Source organism: Eucyclogobius newberryi, unplaced genomic scaffold (assembly GCF_026437365.1).
Source record: "Eucyclogobius newberryi isolate DKJ021-1_F unplaced genomic scaffold, fEucNew1.0.hap1 SCAF_5, whole genome shotgun sequence".
Taxonomy (NCBI): domain Eukaryota; kingdom Metazoa; phylum Chordata; class Actinopteri; order Gobiiformes; family Gobiidae; genus Eucyclogobius; species Eucyclogobius newberryi.
In genome coordinates, this window is record NW_027316167.1 from 34,815,684 (window position 1) to 34,834,121 (window position 18,438).

Below are 18,438 nucleotides of genomic sequence, written 5' to 3' on the forward strand. Positions count from 1 at the left end.
TTTGTGCAAGTGTGAAGTCATTCAAAGACTATCCTTTATTAAAGGTACACTGTGTAACTTTTCTGCCACCCGCTGGTCTCCATTGAGATGTTGCTGTGCCTTGAATGTTCCACAGTAAGATTTAAACCACCAAACCATCTCCATGAAGACAAGCAGGTTACCCCACTAGTCCAAGTTAAAAAGTAAGAATGATTGTTTTTCCAACACATAAATTCACATAACCGTCGTCACACCAAAAAACACATATTTGGTTGGTTTGTTAGATCCCAACATACACAAAATAGAGTATCATATCTTGTGTGCCTTGTATTTGAGCCACAGAAAAAGTAGTTTCAGACTGTTCCATTTTTAAGCCTTGGTGGAAAAGGATCAAACCATTGTCTACATCTGAGCAACCAGAGAGACCAGAGAGATATCAGAGAGACCAAAGAGAGACCAGAGAGATATCAGAGAGACCAAAGAGAGACCAGAGGGACCAGAGAGAGATCAGAGAGACCAAAGAGAGACCAGAGGGACCAAAGAGACCAGAGAGAGATCAGAGAGACCAAAGAGAGACCAGAGAGACAAGAGAGAGATCAGAGAGACCAAAGAGAGACCAGAGGGACCAAAGAGACCAGAGAGAGATCAGAGAGACCAAAGAGAGACCAGAGGGACCAAAGAGACCAGAGAGAGATCAGAGAGACCAAAGAGAGACCAGAGAGACCAGAGAGACCAGAGGGAGATCAGAGAGACCAGAGAGACCAGAGGGACCAGAGAGACCAGAGAGAGATCAGAGAGACCAAAGAGAGACCAGAGGGACCAGAGAGACCAGAGAGAGATCAGAGAGATCAAAGAGAGACCAAAGAGAGACCAGAGGGACCAGAGAGACCAGAGAGGGATCAGAGAGACCAAAGAGAGACCAGAGGGACCAGAGAGACCAGAGAGAGATCAGAGAGACCAAAGAGAGACCAGAGAGACCAGAGAGAGATCAGAGAGACCAAAGAGAGACCAGAGACCAGAGGGACCAGAGAGACCAGAGAGAGATCAGAGAGACCAGAGGGAGATCAGAGAGACCAGAGAGACCAGAGAGAGATCAGAGAGACCAAAGAGAGACCAGAGGGACCAGAGAGACCAGAGAGAGATCAGAGAGACCAAAGAGAGACCAGAGGTACCAGAGAGAGATCAGAGAGACCAAAAAGAGACCAGAGAGACCAGAGAGAGATCAGAGAGACCAAAGAGAGACCAGAGGGACCAAAGAGACCAGAGAGAGATCAGAGAGACCAAAGAGAGATCAGAGAGACCAAAGAAAGACCAGAGAGAGATCAGAGAGACCAAAGAGAGACCAGAGAGACCAGAGGGAGATCAGAGAGACCAGAGAGACCAGAGAGAGATCAGAGAGACCAAAGAGAGACCAGAGGGACCAGAGAGACCAGAGAGAGATCAGAGAGACCAAAGAGAGACCAAAGAGAGACCAGAGAGAGATCAGAGAGACCAAAGAGAGACCAGAGGGACCAGAGAGACCAGAGAGACCAGAGAGACCAGAGGGACCAGAGAGACCAGAGAGAGATCAGAGAGACCAAAGAGAGACCAGAGAGACCAGAGGGACCAGAGAGACCAGAGGGACCAAAGAGACCAGAGAGCCCAGAGGGACCAGAGAGACCAGAGAGAGATCAGAAAGACCAAAGAGAGACCAGAGAGACCAGAGGGACCAGAGGGACCAGAGAGACCAGAGGGACCAAAGAGACCAGAGAGACCAGAGGGACCAGAGAGACCAGAGAGAGATCAGAGAGACCAAAGAGAGACCAGAGAGACCAGAGGGACCAGAGAGACCAGAGAGACCAGAGGGACCAAAGAGACCAGAGAGACCAGAGGGACCAGAGAGACCAGAGAGAGATCAGAGAGACCAAAGAGAGACCAGAGAGACCAGAGGGACCAGAGAGACCAGAGAGACCAGAGGGACCAAAGAGACCAGAGAGACCAGAGGGACCAGAGAGACCAGAGAGACCAGAGGGACCAAAGAGACCAGAGAGACCAGAGGGACCAGAGAGACCAGAGAGAGATCAGAGAGACCAAAGAGAGACCAAAGAGAGACCAGAGGGACCAGAGAGACCAGAGGGAGATCAGAGAGACCAGAGAGACCAGAGAGAGATCAGAGAGACCAAAGAGAGACCAGAGGGACCAGAGAGACCAGAGAGAGATCAGAGAGACCAAAGAGAGAGCAAAGAGAGACCAGAGGGACAAGAGAGAGATCAGAGAGACCAAAGAGAGACCAGAGGGACCAGAGAGACCAGAGAGAGATCAGAGAGACCAAAGAGAGACCAGAGAGACCAGAGGGACCAGAGAGACCAGAGGGACCAAAGAGACCAGAGAGACCAGAGGGACCAGAGAGACCAGAGAGAGATCAGAGAGACCAAAGAGAGACCAGAGAGACCAGAGGGACCAGAGGGACCAGAGAGACCAGAGGGACCAAAGAGACCAGAGAGACCAGAGGGACCAGAGAGACCAGAGAGAGATCAGAGAGACCAAAGAGAGACCAGAGAGACCAGAGGGACCAGAGAGACCAGAGAGACCAGAGGGACCAAAGAGACCAGAGAGACCAGAGGGACCAGAGAGACCAGAGAGAGATCAGAGAGACCAAAGAGAGACCAGAGAGACCAGAGGGACCAGAGAGACCAGAGAGACCAGAGGGACCAAAGAGACCAGAGAGACCAGAGGGACCAGAGAGACCAGAGAGACCAGAGGGACCAAAGAGACCAGAGAGATCAGAGGGACCAGAGAGACCAGAGAGAGATCAGAGAGACCAAAGAGAGACCAAAGAGAGACCAGAGGGACCAGAGAGACCAGAGGGAGATCAGAGAGACCAGAGAGACCAGAGAGAGATCAGAGAGACCAAAGAGAGACCAGAGGGACCAGAGAGACCAGAGAGACCAGAGGGACCAGAGAGACAAGAGAGAGATCAGAGAGACCAAAGAGAGACCAGAGAGACCAGAGGGACCAGAGAGACTAGAGGGACCAGAGAGACCAGAGAGACCAGAGGGACCAAAGAGACCAGAGAGACCAGAGGGACCAGAGAGACCTGAGAGACCAAAGAGAGACCAGAGAGACTAGAGGGACCAGAGAGACCAGAGAGACCAGAGGGACCAGAGAGACCAGAGACCAAAGAGAGACCAGAGAGACCAGAGAGAGACCAGAGAGAAAAGAGACACCAGAGACACCCCTGTGAGCCCAGAGAGTCCAGAGAGAGACCAGAGAGACACCAGAGGGACCAGAGAGACCAGAGAGACCAGAGAGAGACCAGAGAGTCCAGAGAGAGACCATAGAGACACCAGAGGGACCAGAGAGACCAGAGAGACCCGAGAGAGGCCAGAGAGTCCAGAGAGAGACCAGAGAGACACCAGAGGGACCAGAGAGACCAGAGAGACCAGAGAGAGACCAGAGAGACACCAGAGACAGCAGAGAGACCAGAGGGACCAGAAAGACCAGAGAGAGACCAGACATGATCACCTTTTCACATGTAAGTCCCAGTGCAATAATTTACAGTTCCAAATGTGACAGTTTAGCACAGGTAAAACTATCCAATGAACATGTATATTGGTAATAAAGTACTTACAATACCATAATAAATCATGAGTGGAAAAGAATTGTTACCACTGAGAGTAAAGGATGTTTTTCATGTTATTCTTCATTTTATTGTTCAAACAGACTTTACAATGTAGTACGTTAGTGGCCACTAGAGGGCATCTAATAGGATTTTGTGTGAAATATGGGGAAACTTGCAGTAAAAACATTATAAACTCTATATGTTTGTGGCTGTTTCGGTTTCTATGGTATCCATGCACAGTACTGTCATGACATCATCACTTAGGAAGCCCTATCTTGCTTCTCTGTCATGGTTCAACATGAGGAGCCATAATACTAAACATTAGGATGAAAAGTTGGATCGTTTCTTGTGTCCTAACGCTCTAGTCAAATGTAACAAGGAGAAATTGCTCAAACAACGTTGCCTTTTTGGGTTTTTGGAGTCTGTTCTCTGTTTATTCAGAGGAGTTTGTGGATTCGAGACAGATGCCACATCCACTGACCTTCAGCGAGCGTGAAAACAGCTCTCTGTGCCAGAAACGGAACAAACAACAATCACATTTTATCCTAATTAGCTGCAGAGTTATTACTTAATCAGTGATGGAAGGTGAGTGCTTGTGTAATTTAGAAGAGCATCAAATAAAACAGAAAATCACAGAAAAACAGTGTCAAACTAATATATCATGATTTTTAATGGTAATTTTTTTGAACATTTTAAAGCTATGAGCACAACAGAAACATATTTAAAGCAGCAACGTAAAGGTTTTCTGATGGCAAAAACGTAGCTGGAGTTGTGCTTAGCTTCATTCTCACTCAAGCTCGTCTTCTCCGAGCCTCACAAAAACACCCAGTTTCAAATTTCTCAGATTTCTTTGATCAAACGTAAAGATCTGGAGGTCTTTTGAGCCGTTTTCAACTCCATAAATCATCACAGACTCAAACCAGCTTCATATTATTTATAGGAGATCTTCTACTGAAAGTGTTTTTTTGACTTCCTATAAGTGATCTGTTCTTCTGTATCTACCTCTGTATCTACCTGCGTTGCACCAATGAAATTTCCCCATGTGGGACAATAAAAGGAATATCTTATCTTATCTTATTAGCATGTCGGGGCAAGCTAGCTTTTTTTTTTTAAATTTCCCCATGGTAATTCATGCTGCTGCCAGTAGATGGAGTGCCAACACCAATTCCTAATGAGAGAAAGTCACGTGTGGTTTTCAGGAAATACATTATTTTAAGGTCTAAAACATAATACGCCAAAACAAAGGCCAGTTTAAAGGACAAAAACAAAACAAACGTGTGTCTGAAATGTTACACGGTGGGGCTTTAATCGTTCAATGACCAAACACAGGGACATCAATTCCAACCACATTCTTTCAAGCAAATACAATTTTTGTAGCACTAATTATGCATCTATGCAACACAAACACTTCAAAATGTTGAATGATGTTAAAAATAAACCCATGTTCAATCATCTAAATGTGAAACAAAGAGCTCTAATGAAACAGGAGCAGAACAAAGACAGAGGACGAAGGGTCAGAAGGGTCAGAAGGGTCAGAAGGGTTCAACACAGTCTGAAACCAGAACAACACAACACATCATTCTTTTTCTATACTTGTTTTTCAATCTTTCTTTCCTGTTTTTTGTCCTATTCCTTTACTTTTTTTTTTTTGTTCTCGTTCTACCCTTCTTATTTTTCGTTCTCTCTTTTCTACTTGTTTTTTGTTCTCTCTTCCCTTCTTGTTTTTCATTCTCTCTTTTTTTTAACCTGTTTTCTGTTCTTGCTTTGTTTTTCGGTCTCTCTTTAATTATTTTTTGTTGTTCCTTTCTTGTTTCTTATTCTTTTTGTTTTTTGTTCTCGCTCTTCCTTTTTTGTTTTTTGTTCTCTTTGTTTTATTATTGTTTTTTCGTCATTTTTCATTCTCTCTTTCCTTGTTTCTTGTTCTCTATATTTACTTGTTTTTCGTTGTTCCTTTCTTGTTTTTCATTCTTTATCACTCTTTTTTTTTCCTTTTGTCAATGTCATATTTTCGCAGACTAAAACTACATTTAAACCAAATAAAAAGTAATCATAAAGACAAAAACTATGACAAAATTTACATGCATTTTTGTCATCTAAAACTATGACAAAAAGGGACGGGTGGAGACATTAAAATAAAACACATTTTAAACACTGGTAATAGTTATGGATTTACCTTTATAAACATTCCAAAAATTGCAAAAACACGGCACAATTTTAAGCACAATCTTAAGCAATCAAACCTGTCCGAAAAATAAGTCACATCGTGTGGCATTTTGGAATGATATTGACTATAAAAAGTTACTAAGATCTAACACGAATGGTAAAAGTACTCAGGTTTGTGCCTGAATGGTTGAAATACTGAGGACATAAAGCGTATTTTACAGATTCCCGTGTTAGACGTCGGCCTCGGCATATTTGACAACACATTAAATTGCTTTTCTTGTAAATTGGGTAGTGCATTTTTATCATTTAATTAGCTCCAAACATTTTTTATGCCAGATCTGACCCACTCCCTCTCTGCGCTCACAAAGGGACATTATATGCACCGATGTGTTTTCAAAGACACATTTCATTGGATTGTATAGTACAGCTCATTTCTGTCTTGCCTTTCATCATTTACATTTGTAATGCAGAAGTTTAAAGGTTAAGTAAAAGCTTCAGTTTGCACAAAATGAACCAATGTCATTCTGTTTTTCTGGTCACACTCAGCAGAACAAGGACTTAAATTTAACTTAAAGACATAAACCAAGATTCCCTGACTGCTTAAAGCCTCTCCATGGAACATTTCATCCAAAAAAAATAGACAATCACACATTAATCCTATTTTCTCAAGAGCGCATGATTTTAATAGTCAATCAGTAGTTGCAATATGTGCCCATTCATTCTGCTCAGTTCTCTCAGTTAAGCCTCCTGATGGCCAAAACGACAAGTAATGACACTATAATTATGAAGGTTTATTTTGTTCCAGTTTTATTCTTATTGTCCAGATGTGATAAGGGTCTGCTTTATTTGCTTACACTGGACAAGTATACAACAAAAAGCTGTGAATGGAACAGTTTTTACATGAGCTGAAAGACCTGATCATTCTTCAAACATACAGCATGAATCTCTTGTGCATCTTTAAAAGGCGAGATCTGTGAACATCAGAGCAGGTTCTGTCCAGGCCCATGTTACTGTGTCTCAAGGTTATGATGAGGACACAAAAGCAGCACAGGCAGACGGAATATCAGTCAGTAATGACCTTTATTGATCACAGCAGATTGTAACAGTTTATTCCGAGTCAGGGTGAAGTCTTGGCTCATGGTGATCTTCTAACAGGCAGGCAGGTCCAGTGGTGAGTGGTTTAGCCACAGCCGAGCAGATGTCTTACCAGGAGGGAACAGGCCAAACTCGTGGTCAAGGACAGAAGGCTGAGGTAATATCCAGGGCAGAGACAAGACGAGGCAGGTCAGGGACAGGCGAAGTCAGCAACAGGGAAGAAATCTGGGGGAAAACACAGGAAAGTGAGGCATGACACGAGAACAATCTGGCACTGGTGCAGAGACGGGTGTCACAGGTGTGCAGAGTGGGTCTGATGAGGAGGCGTGGCTAACAGGTAGAGTTGAGCAGAAACAGGTGTAGGGTCAGCACTTGGTCATACACTCATAACTCACGGAAGTGACGAATTTGGAAGTTACAAAATCAAATATGGCAGCCCTCGTGGCGGGCAGATCACATGCAAGGTATATTTTCTGTCTTGCATCAGAAAATTTCCAGAATAATTGGCCCAGCAGTTTGAATCACCACGTGCTATGCTGGAGATTGCCATGCTCTCGCTCCAACCCTTAATTTTTGGGCGGTTTACATTTTTTAACTTATAGATTGCACAGTCTAGTTTGTTAAATTTTTTCTCATCGTCTCCTAACTACTACAAAAACTTAGGGTTAAGGTTAGGGTTAGGGGTTAACCCTATTTTTTTCAACATTCAAGCACAAAACAAAATATACTACGTGTGAAGTGGAACAGACTGAAATGCAATGAAAAAAAAGCTTTTTAAAGAGAAAATTATTGCCTGAGCTGTATCAGCAGGACCAAATTCGTCACTTCCGTGAGTTATGAGTGTATGATCTAGTGCTGACCACAGGTGTAGGGAGTCGGCCTTCGTCTAATAGTTTTTATTGACAATTGGCACGCAACTAAAGGTGCATTACCCCCACTGTCCGGTATGGAGTGTGGGCCGGGAAGGCCCCAGCAGTCCATAAATCCTCCCTATCAATCCTGTTGACTTAAGGTACATGAGGAGTACCTTTACTATAACCTCCTGTGAGACGCTCTGCAGAATTTCTTTGATATCAAATTTAATCCCATTTTCACACACTTTTTTTTTTCAGAATTCGTCTTTGCTGTTGAAAATTAGGACAGTGACTAATCGCATGTTCGATTGGCTCTTGGACTCTGCAGTGCTCGCACTCCCCTGTCCCCTGTAATTCTGAGGGTGTCATTGAGCCCTGTGTGTCCCAACCTCAGACGCGTCAGACCATCCTCCTCTGCGGCTCCTACTGCTCCACTCTCTTGTTCTCCCCTCTGCTCTCGTTTGTATGGTAAAGAAAAAACAGCTTTTGAGGCAAGCATCCCATCTCTTCTACCACAGGTCCACCTCTGCTTTTGTTGCGCCTCCTTTTGCATATTTATCTGCCAGCTCATTCCCTTCCACCCCTATATGTGCGCTGGGACCAACAAAATGGTTACTTGTTTCTCCTGCCTGTTTATTCTTTCTAGCATTTGTCCTACTTCACAGATGTCTTGTCTTGTCTGGTTTCTGAGCTCAATTTTTGAATACTTGTCATTGCACTACTTGAGCCCATTTTCCTCCACCAGGCTTAATGCCAAAAGCACAGCCAACAATTCTGCTGTGTACACAGCTATGTAATCACTATTTTTCTTACAACAATGTCTATATCAGGAATGACAAACTACTCCAACCTTACCACTAGTTAACTTTGATGCATGAGTGTAAATTACTATATTATCTGAACACTCTCTACTTATGTACCTGTTCACATTACCACTACTACAGTTCTTTCTTCTCTGCAAACTCAGATCTACCACAGGCTCTTTCAGGGAGTGGGTCTGATGAGGAGTGGTAGAATTAGGGCTCAATCTACTCGATATAAACTCTTTAAAATCACACTGGGACCAGTTGAGGCTCGTAGTGTGTAATCTGACTATTTTTTAACATGTTTTATTAGTTACGGCTTCATTCAATGACAAAGATAAACTCTGAAAGCTAAATTGTCGTTCTCTGCACATGAAGTAGCTTTATTCTATACCCCTGTTATTGAAGAGACATAAAATGAAGACAAAAGGAGAGTCAAATTTGATCTGAACAGAACTTTATTGCGTTTCATGTTCCGGTGGTGGTGCGGGTGTTGTCGCTCACTCTCGCTGGATCTCTGGTGCTCCTGGTTTAGTTGGAGGCCAGAGTCTGGTCGACCCAGCTCCTGAGCTCGGTGACGCGGGCATAGACGGCGGGCGTGCTGGTGGAGCACCTGCTGCTGCCCCAGGACACGATACCCACCAGGGTCCAGGCATTGTCCTTCTCGCAGACCAGAGGACCGCCAGAGTCGCCCTGCGGAGAGAGACACATTATTACATATTACATATTATTATTATTCAGGCCAGTAAATTATCTTGTTTACATATTTTTTTCAATTAGACAAATGAAGATTTCTACTGTACACTGAAGACTTAAAAAAATACATTTTAAAGCCAAATAAAGGTTGAAATATGGACTTCTAGATAGAACATTTACAAATGAAGTGCGTCATTAATGAAAATCAGGTATTCTTTTTTCTTTATTGACAATTTGATGCAATAACGCTGCCATGTGTTTGACAGTTGACTAGTAATAATTAGTCGATTGGTTGTTGCAGCCCTGATTCAAGAAACAACTTTTAATGTGGTGAAAATGACATGATATCGTCTAAAGAAGGTTTTTTTAAATGATATATTATAGTGTTGTGTGTTAGTGTTATTGAGCCTTTAGTTTATTTTTGAATTTAGTTTGAAATGTTAGTATCATGACAAGGCAAATCCATAACTAGTTCTTTGTTCATGTTTGTTTTTGTTTCTCTGAATTACACTGCACGTCTCCTGGGTTTTAACAGATACAATATTCATATCTGAAGGCCATGGACTCGTGCCGCTGTTTGGGCCCTCACCATGCAGGAGGTGGCTCCAGCTCCTCCAGCGCAGATCATCACGTCGGAGATTTGGCTGCCCCAGTGTTTCTTGCACTGGTCGTTGGAGAGCAGGGGCAGAGCGGCCTGCTGCAGCAGGTTCGGGGTGCTGGCAGCTGCAACACAATGTTTACACCACCTTCACATGTGACGCGACGTGGAACCATCTCTCAGAACCTGTCTTACACCAGCCGATCCATCCATGTCTTTAACAATGTTTTAATATCGTTAAAATATGTAGACTTTTACAGTAAAATTAACAAGGCTTAGCTCAGTCTTGGTCCTGGTTTAGAAGTCAGTTTTTGAAGTCCTTGTTTTGACCTGGCTAATTTTGATTTAGTTCTACAGTTCTAAAATATAGTTCCAATTGTTTAGTCCTGGATTGAGTCCTGGGTTTAGTCCTGGGTTTTGTCCTCCTATTGTCCTGACTTAGACCTGATTTACTTCTGGTTAAGTCCTGGTTTAGTCTACTTTCCGTCCCTCTCTGGTCCACTGTCAGTCCCACTTCCCACGTGTCTCACCGTTGTAGCGCTGCAGGCCCCATCCGGAGGTCACGCAGTTCATGCCGGGGCTGAAGACGTCGCTGGTCTCGGCGAGGCAGACGGGCGACACGTTGGTGTTGAGGCGGAGGGGCGTGGCCAGCTTGATCAAGGCGATGTCGTTGTTGATGGTGCTAGGATTCCACTGAGGGTGGGTGAACACCTTTGGGACACGCAGGATTGGATGATGAGTGGAAAGACTCAGACTGATAGATAATCGTGATGATATAGGTCACAATTCTAAAAGACTATCATCGTGAAGCACCTTACCTTATCCCTCAGAAATGTAGATTTTATGATGTTGGTCAAAGAGGAATTTTAACATTAACAATCAACAATCATGATTAATTGTAAAACCGTGACGTTTCTCCGAACACTAAACTGTAATACCATGACCTGCCTGAAGGTGAGTGGAATGTATGAATCTGTTCTGGAGCAGGTCTTACTCTAGAGGGCTTGATCTTCTGCACATCCTCGTTGGAGCCGTAGCCCTTGTTGTGCTCTCCAGCGATCACAAAGTGGTAAGTTCTGATTGACGCAAACACACATGAATGAGACACAGACACTCTGAACATTCAGTCACACGTTTCAAAGGCATTACTAAGCTCGTACTGTTGCCACATCTGCCCTGGGACAGACTGACACAGGGATAGAAGAAAATCTGAGCTAAAGTCTTGGCAAGGACTAAAACAGAACTAGAACCGATGTTGGCTGTAGGGATTTGAACCAATGTCTAATGGGGAAATGATTAGTTCTTTCGGGACAAATACAAATGTAATACCAAGTAACATTTGTTATTGTTATGTAATTAATGCTATTGTAATTCATTTTCAAGTTTGGCTAACTTTGATGTAATCCTACAGTTGTGCATCGAGTTCCTATAGATTTGTCCTGCTTAAGTCCTTGGTTAGTCCTGCTTAAGACCTGTTTGGACCTCGTATTTAGACCTGTTTTGATCTTGTTTAGTTCTGAGATATTGAGGATTAAAGTTCTGAAATTAGCATTTTTTTTGTACAGAAAATACACACTAAATGCTATAATTCTGTTAAAAATCTTATGTTATTGTGATTGACAGGAGAGGTTTCAAAAGTAGCTTGGACAATATTTTAAGACTGCCTAAACTAAAGAGAGCATATTGTAGATTCTTGTTTCCATCGGATTAAATCTGTCTTTCTAAAACCGTGTCCAGATGACGGCCGTTGACACATTTCTCCTGGACGATTGAGGTAAGACGAGATAAGCACGACACGACAAACTGACCTGACGTTGCAGTGAGCAGCGGTCACAACCCAGTTCTCGTTGATGATGGAGCCACCACAGAAGTGGAAGCCGCTGGATTGCTGCACGCAAAGAGAGGTAGACATGATTATTGTGGTTCTGATTCTCCACAAACCGTGTTGTCTTCAGTAAACGTTAGGGTTTAAGTGTTGAGATCCAATTCTCCATGTTTTTGGTCGTTTTGATTGTATGATTCTTTTCACATTTGAAACCGCAATAGCATCTGAGAGAAGTCTGAAATATGAACGGCTAAACAAATTGTGCAAATCTGCATTTGTTTGGTCCTGAATTGAGCCCAATTCAGTGCTGATGTGGGCCTGTTATAGTCCTTGTTTAGCCCTGGTCAAATCCAGGTTTAGTTCAGCGTTTTGTCCTGGTTAAGTCCTATATTTGATGCCGTGAATGTTTTAATTAGGGCACGGCAACATTGACTAAATTGAAAATCCTGATAATGACAGTGAGACGATATTATGACATGTCTTTAAAATGATTAGTTCAGGTTTATTCAGACAAATAGCCTTATTTTAAAGTTTACACTAAACATTTTGTTTTAATTTTTATAAACAATAAACTTAAATTTTGCAAGTGAACATCAGTCCAGTGTCGTTCCATCTGTGTTTTTGGCTTGATTGTGACATCTCGCAGCCAAAGTGAACATCTTTTCTCACCTGGAGCGACACCTGCCAGGGCCAGGAGTGGGGCACGGCCTCCTCTCCGTTCACGATGCGGGCGTAGCCAGTCACCTGAGGAGTGATGGCAGGAGTACCGCAGCCTGAGGACACAAACCACAGAGGAACATGAAAGTTCTGGTACTGGTCAGAGCATTTTTTTAAACCCACCCAGACACAGGTTTCCACTATGCTGCAATAAGCCTTTTCGCACATAAGAACTAAGTACCTATAATCCCCCAGTTTCTATTGAGCCAGAGGAACCACCCACATAGTGACAGTGGCTGAAAGTGAGTCTGCATTTATAAATGTGGAACATTTAAATCTGAGAATTTAAACACTTTCAGATCTGACACAGAACTTAACAAGGAAAATTTCAGGACTAACCCAGGAGTAAACCAAGTCCAAACCGGGACTAACCTGCTGCGAAACCAGGACTAAACCAGTTCTCTAAACTAGGTCTTAACTGGGACTAAACCAGATCTAGACTAACTGAGGAGTAAACCAGAACTAAACCAGGTCTAAACCAGGACTAAATATTATTTCCGGATGTTTGTTGTAATATTTTGCCTAATTAGCCTGTCATTATCGTTATGTCACTATTAGTTATCTTCTGCTGTTAACCCTTTCAGTCCCTAGCAGGCGTTTTCTCACCGTAGGCGGCGCTGACGAAGGCGAGGCAGGACACGATCCACAGGAAGGCCATGGTGAAGATGCTGAATTGTCCGGAGTGGCTCGTCTTTTATGCAGTGGGACCCCCAGCTCTCGGCCAATCAGACGAGGCCGTGCGTATACGACCAGCTGCTTATCACCACACAGCTCCCATAGGAGGTCACACAGGTGCAGGGCTCACAACGACGCCGCGCTCCCATTGGTCGAGCCATGTCTACAGGTAATACAGTATTTTCCGTTGTTGGATTTTTTAGTTTGTTGGTCAGTTCACGCTCTCAACATAAAGACTTTTACCAAGAAAAAACAACATTGTCCAGTTTGCACCTATAGATGTAATATTATTTAACTTAATCTTGCATCCATATTTATTAATATTATAATAGAGTTATTGATATATATTTCATCAGGATTTTGATGGATTCTACAGAGGGATTTGTCAATATCTAATTCCAAGCCTGATTTATTTAAGTTTAATGTTAAATATGGAGATCAGATGGAGGTCTGAATGATGAAATAACATGGTTTTTGAACCTTTTATGAGAGTTTATTTATCCATCCATTCATCCATTATCTTCCGCTTATCCGGGGCCGGGTCGCAGGGGCAGCAGTCTAAGCAGGGACTCCCAGACTTCCTTCTCCCCATACACTTCCTCCGACTCCTCTGGGCGGATCCCGAGGCGTTCCCAGGCCAGCCGAGAGTCCCTCCAGCGTATCCTGGGTCTTCCCCGGGGCTTCTTCCCGGTGGGACATACGCGGACAACCTCCCAGGAGGCATCCGGAACAGATGCCCGAGCCACCTCAGCTGGCTCCTCTCGACGTGGAGGAGCAGCAGCTCTACTCCGAGCTCCTCCCGTGTGGCCGAGCTCCTCACCCTATCTCTAAGGGAGCGCCCAGCCACCCGGCGGAGGAAACTCATTTCGACTGCTTGTATCCGCAATCTTGTTCTTTCGGTCACTACCCAAAGCTCATGACCATAGGTGAGGGTAGGAACGTAGACCGACCGGTAAATTGAGAGCTTTGCTTTTTCGACTCAGCTCCTTCTTCACCACAACAGTCCGATGCAGCGACTGCATCACTGCAGCCGCTGCACCGATCCGCCTGTCAATCTCACGCTCCATCCTTCCCTCACTCGTGAACAAGACAACAAGATACTTGAACTCCTCCACTTGGGGCAAGGACTCCCCACCCACCCGGAGAGCCACCTTTGTCCGGTCGAGAACCATGGCCTCGGATTTGGAGGTGCTGATTCTCATCCCAGCCGCTTCACACTCGGCTGCAAACCGTCCCAGTGCATGTTGCAGGTCCAGGTTTGATGGAGCCATTAGGACAACATCGTCTGCAAACAGCAGAGATGAGATCCTGTGGTCCCCAAACCGGACACCCTCCGACCCCTGACTGCGCCTAGAAATTCTGTTCATAAAAATTATGAACAGAACCGGTGACAAAGGGCAGCCCTGGCGGAGTCCAACATGCACTGGGAACAGGTCTGACTTACTGCCGGCAATGCGAACACAGCTCCTGCTCCGGTCATACAGGGACCGGAGCAGCCCTGAGCAAAGGGCCCCGGACCCCATACTCCCAGAGCACCCCCCAAAGGATACCCCGAGGGACGCGGTCGAAAGCCTTCTCCAGATCCACAAAGCACATGTGGACTGGTTGGGCAAACTCCCATGAACCCTCGAGCACCCGATGGAGGGTATAGAGCTGGTCCAGTGTTCCACGACCGGGACGAAAACCACTCTGCTCCTCCTGAATCCGAGGTTCGACTATCGGTCGGATTCTCCTCTCCAGTATCTTGGAATAGACCTTACCCGGGAGGCTGAGGAGTGCTCTGTAGTTGGAACACGCCATCCGGTCCCCCTTCTGCCAGTCCAGAGGCACGGTCCCCGACCGCCACGCGATGCTGCAGAGACGTGTCAACCAAGACAGTCCTACATCCAGATACTTTAGGTACTCAGGGCGGATTTCATCCACCCCCGGAGCCCTGCCAAAGCACTGCTTCCCCCTCCTGAGGCGCCGGACTGGTTTGCCAGAATTTCTTTGGGGCCGACCGATAGTCCTCCTCCATGGCCTCCCCAAACTCCTCCCAGGCCCAAGTTTTTTGCCTCTGCGACAGCACAACAAGAAGAAGATGAAGATATATATTGAAGAGTGGGTCCAGTTTGCCTCAGTCGGTCCCTCATCTGCCTGAAGAGTGGGTCCAGTTCGCCTCAGTCGGTCCCTCATCTGCTTGAAGAGTGGGTCCAGTTCGCCTCAGTCAGTCCCTCATCTGCCTGAAGAGTGGGTCCAGTTCGCCTCAGTCGGTCCCTCATCTGCCTGAAGAGTGGGTCCAGCTCGACTCAGACGGTCCCTCATCTGCCTGAAGAGTGGGTCCAGCTCGACTCAGACGGTCCCTCTTCTGCCTGAAGAGTGGGTCCAGCTCCAGTCTCCTCGTGTCCGTCTGTCCGTCTGTGAGAGTCGGATCTCTCCTTCACTGGAACTCCTCCAGGTTTCTACACTTTTTTCCCAAAGAGGTTTTTTTTGTAGTTTTTCCTGGCCGAGAAGGAGAGTCTAAGGACAGAGGACCCTGGGACATCGTCCCTCGCCACCACAGACATTGTCTGACTCCATCGCCACCACAGACATTGTTGATTCATTTCTCCCTGTGGCCCTCAGAGGCAACTGTTGTTGTGATTTTGGGCCTTACAAAAATAAATTGATTTGATTTGATTTGATATTAAGCTCAGAATAATTGTTAAATTAAATCGCCAAAGCCGAACGTCACTGGGATAGGCTCCAGTCACCCGCAACCTCGAAAGGGAACAAGCGGTAGAAAATGAGTGAATGTAAAATTTTGCCCATTGTTTTTTTTAAATTTGTCTATTTTTAAGTTAAGTCCCGAGGTTATTTTTTCCGTTGTGCATTTTTCTGTTATGATATTAATCATCAGAGCGGTTTGAGTGAAATACAATACAACAGTATAAACAATAAAACCAAACTTAAAGCACATGCATTTTTGCTTTTTGAAAAGAAGCTGCAGCACACGATCCACCAAAACTAAAACATCATCAAACGGCTCCACTAGAGAAAAATTAAATGTAAAAATGTTCCAGGTCACTGAGGCTGGTTCTTTGGATTTTGCCACAGCAGCTGTTGACGTTGCTCATTAAAACATAAAAAATAACAAGCTATGACCTTGAATTCAACAGCACAAACTCAAATTAAGTAACTACTGTAAGTTTAATGCTCTTTTCGTCTATTTTCACCACACAAGACGCTGAAAGTAAAATGACAGCAGTTTTTTCTGTTTGTTTCGCTCTCTTTTCAAAACCCTGTGACTTTGAGCGTTCCCTCCACACAGTCCATCTGCGCTCACACGTTAGAGGCGTAAATACACCAGCGCTGTGGGCTTATTGTAATGTGAGTAAATTAAATCATACAGATGGTTAAAGCTTGGCAGATACATAACAAAACTTTTATATTTGAGATCTAAATTCTGCAAAGGGATAAAATGCAATGAATAATAACAAATAATGCAAGATTTAGAACCTTTGAAGACACAAACATGACATTCACCCATTGACCCCGCCCACCAGCACTCGCGCACACACAGAATCATACTTATGTGAGTTTGCGCTGCAGTCTCTCCAGAGCTAACAGGCAGTTATTATGTTTTAGTACTATTTATATAAAGAATGAATATTTGTGTGTCACAGTCATTGGCCGATCTATGAATTCACGTGAGAGAAATATAATAATCTTTCTGTCTTAGCCGTGGTTTGCCAAGATAGAAACTGACTCTTAAAACTGGTCATGTGATCAGCTGGAGACATATTATGTCACAGTGAAGGTGAGGAAGACACAGTGAGGGAGACACGAGCACAATCTGGCACTGGTGCAGAGACAGGTGTCACAGGTGTGCAGACTGGGTTTGATGAGGAGGCGTGGCTAACAGGTAGAGTGGAGCAGAGTCAGGTGTAGGGAGGGATTTTGATGGAGGCGTGGCTAATAGTTAGAGCGGAGCGGAGACAGGTGTAGGGAGGGGGTCTGATGAGGAGGCGTGGCTAACAGGTAGAGCGGAGCCGACACAGGTGTAGATAAGATAAGATAAGATGTTCCTTTATTGTCCCACATGAGGAAATTTCATTGGTGCAACGCAGGAAGATACAGAGGCAGATACAGAAGAAAAGAACAGATCACTTATAGGAAGTCTGAAAAACACTGTCGAAGATCTCCTATTAACAAAAATTCCCATAGACAAATAAATAAATAAATACATAAATACCATTGCATGTGATCACGACAGTAATTGCACATGAATGTGTCACGACAGCACATAGATTGCACATGAATTTCACAGTAATTGCACATGAATCACAACAGTGATTGCACATATGACGGAATTGCACATGGTTAGGTCAGTATTGCGAGTGTTCAGGACTAACAGTGTTTGTTATAAAGTCTGACAGCAGCAGGAAGGAAAGACCTACGAAACCTCTCCCTCCCACAGCGAGGGTGGATCAGTCTTTCACTGAAGCTGCTCTCCAGAGCGGATAGAGTGTCCTGCAGGGGGTGACACTCATGGTCCAGCATAGATGTGAATCTAGCCAGGACCCTTCTGTCCCCCACCTCCTGCACCGAGTCCAGAGCACAGCCCAGGACGGAACTGGACTTCTTGATGACTTTGTCCAGTCTCTTCCACTCCCTCTTTGTGATGCTGCTGCTCCAGCAGGCCACACGGTACAGGAGGGCTGATGCCACCACAGAGTTGTAGAAGGTCTTCAGGAGTGGCCCTGTCACTCCAAAAGACCTGAGTCTCCTCAGGAGGTAGAGCCGACTCTGGCTCTTCCTGTACAGTGCGTCTGTGTTATGAGTCCAGTCCAGTTTGTGGTTCAGATGAACACCCAGGTACTTGTATGAGTCCACTCTCTCAATGTCCCGTCCCTGGATGTTCCCTGGTGAGGGGGCAGTGGGGTGGCGTCTGCGGAAGTCCACCACCATCTCCTTGGTCTTCCCCGCGTTGATGAGGAGGTGGTTCCGCTGACACCAGTCCACAAAGTCCTGCGCCAGTCCCCTGTACTCCGCATCATCGTCGTCCGCGATGAGTCCGATGATGGCAGAGTCATCAGAGAACTTCTGAAGGACACAGCTGTCCGTGTTGTGTCTGAAGTCTGCAGTGTAAAGGGTGAAGAGAAAGGGCGCGAGGACAGTGCCCTGGGGCGCCCCCACACTGCAAGTCCGAGTGTCAGACACAAAGTCCCGGGCTCTCACAAACTGGGGTCGGTCCGTGAGGTAGTCCAGGATCCACTCTGCCAGGTCATACTCCACACCAGCCGTCTCCAGCTTGTCCCTCAGGAGCAGCGGCTGGATGGTGTTGAAGGCGCTGGAGAGATCAAAGAATAGGATCCTCACAGTGCTGCCAGGCTTTTCCAGGTGAGAGAGAGAGAGCGGTGCAGCAGGGAGATGACGGCGTCCTCCACTCCGATGCCAGGCCGATATGCAAA

General features: G+C 45.2%; 1 protein-coding gene and 1 long non-coding RNA gene across 2 annotated transcripts in view; one reads left to right on the plus strand and one right to left on the minus strand.

Annotated features, from left to right (window-relative positions):
- The window catches only part of LOC140381255 (uncharacterized), a 246,014-nt gene that overhangs the window by 213,377 nt on the left and 14,199 nt on the right, over positions 1–18,438 (plus strand). The gene's annotated exons all lie outside the window — the stretch shown is intronic.
- Positions 8,936–13,057, minus strand: LOC140381236 (chymotrypsin B-like). The gene is made up of 7 exons (XM_072465272.1): positions 12,938–13,057; positions 12,284–12,387; positions 11,598–11,677; positions 10,784–10,865; positions 10,320–10,500; positions 9,781–9,914; positions 8,936–9,188 (listed from the first exon to the last, which is right to left on the minus strand). Exons 1-7 carry the CDS (start codon positions 12,987–12,989, stop codon positions 9,027–9,029), a joined length of 795 nt encoding a protein of 264 aa, XP_072321373.1. The 5' UTR covers positions 12,990–13,057; the 3' UTR covers positions 8,936–9,026.

Coding starts and splice junctions, on each gene's coding strand:
- LOC140381236 (XM_072465272.1), bottom strand. CDS start 12,989: ATGGCCTTCCTGTGGATCGTGTCCTGCCTCGCCTTCGTCAGCGCCGCC. Junction 9,915..10,319: donor GGGCCTGCAGCGCTACAACG/GTGAGACACGTG, acceptor ATTGTGTTGCAG/CTGCCAGCACCCCGAACCTG. Junction 9,189..9,780: donor CTGGAGCCACCTCCTGCATG/GTGAGGGCCCAA, acceptor CTCTCTCCGCAG/GGCGACTCTGGCGGTCCTCT.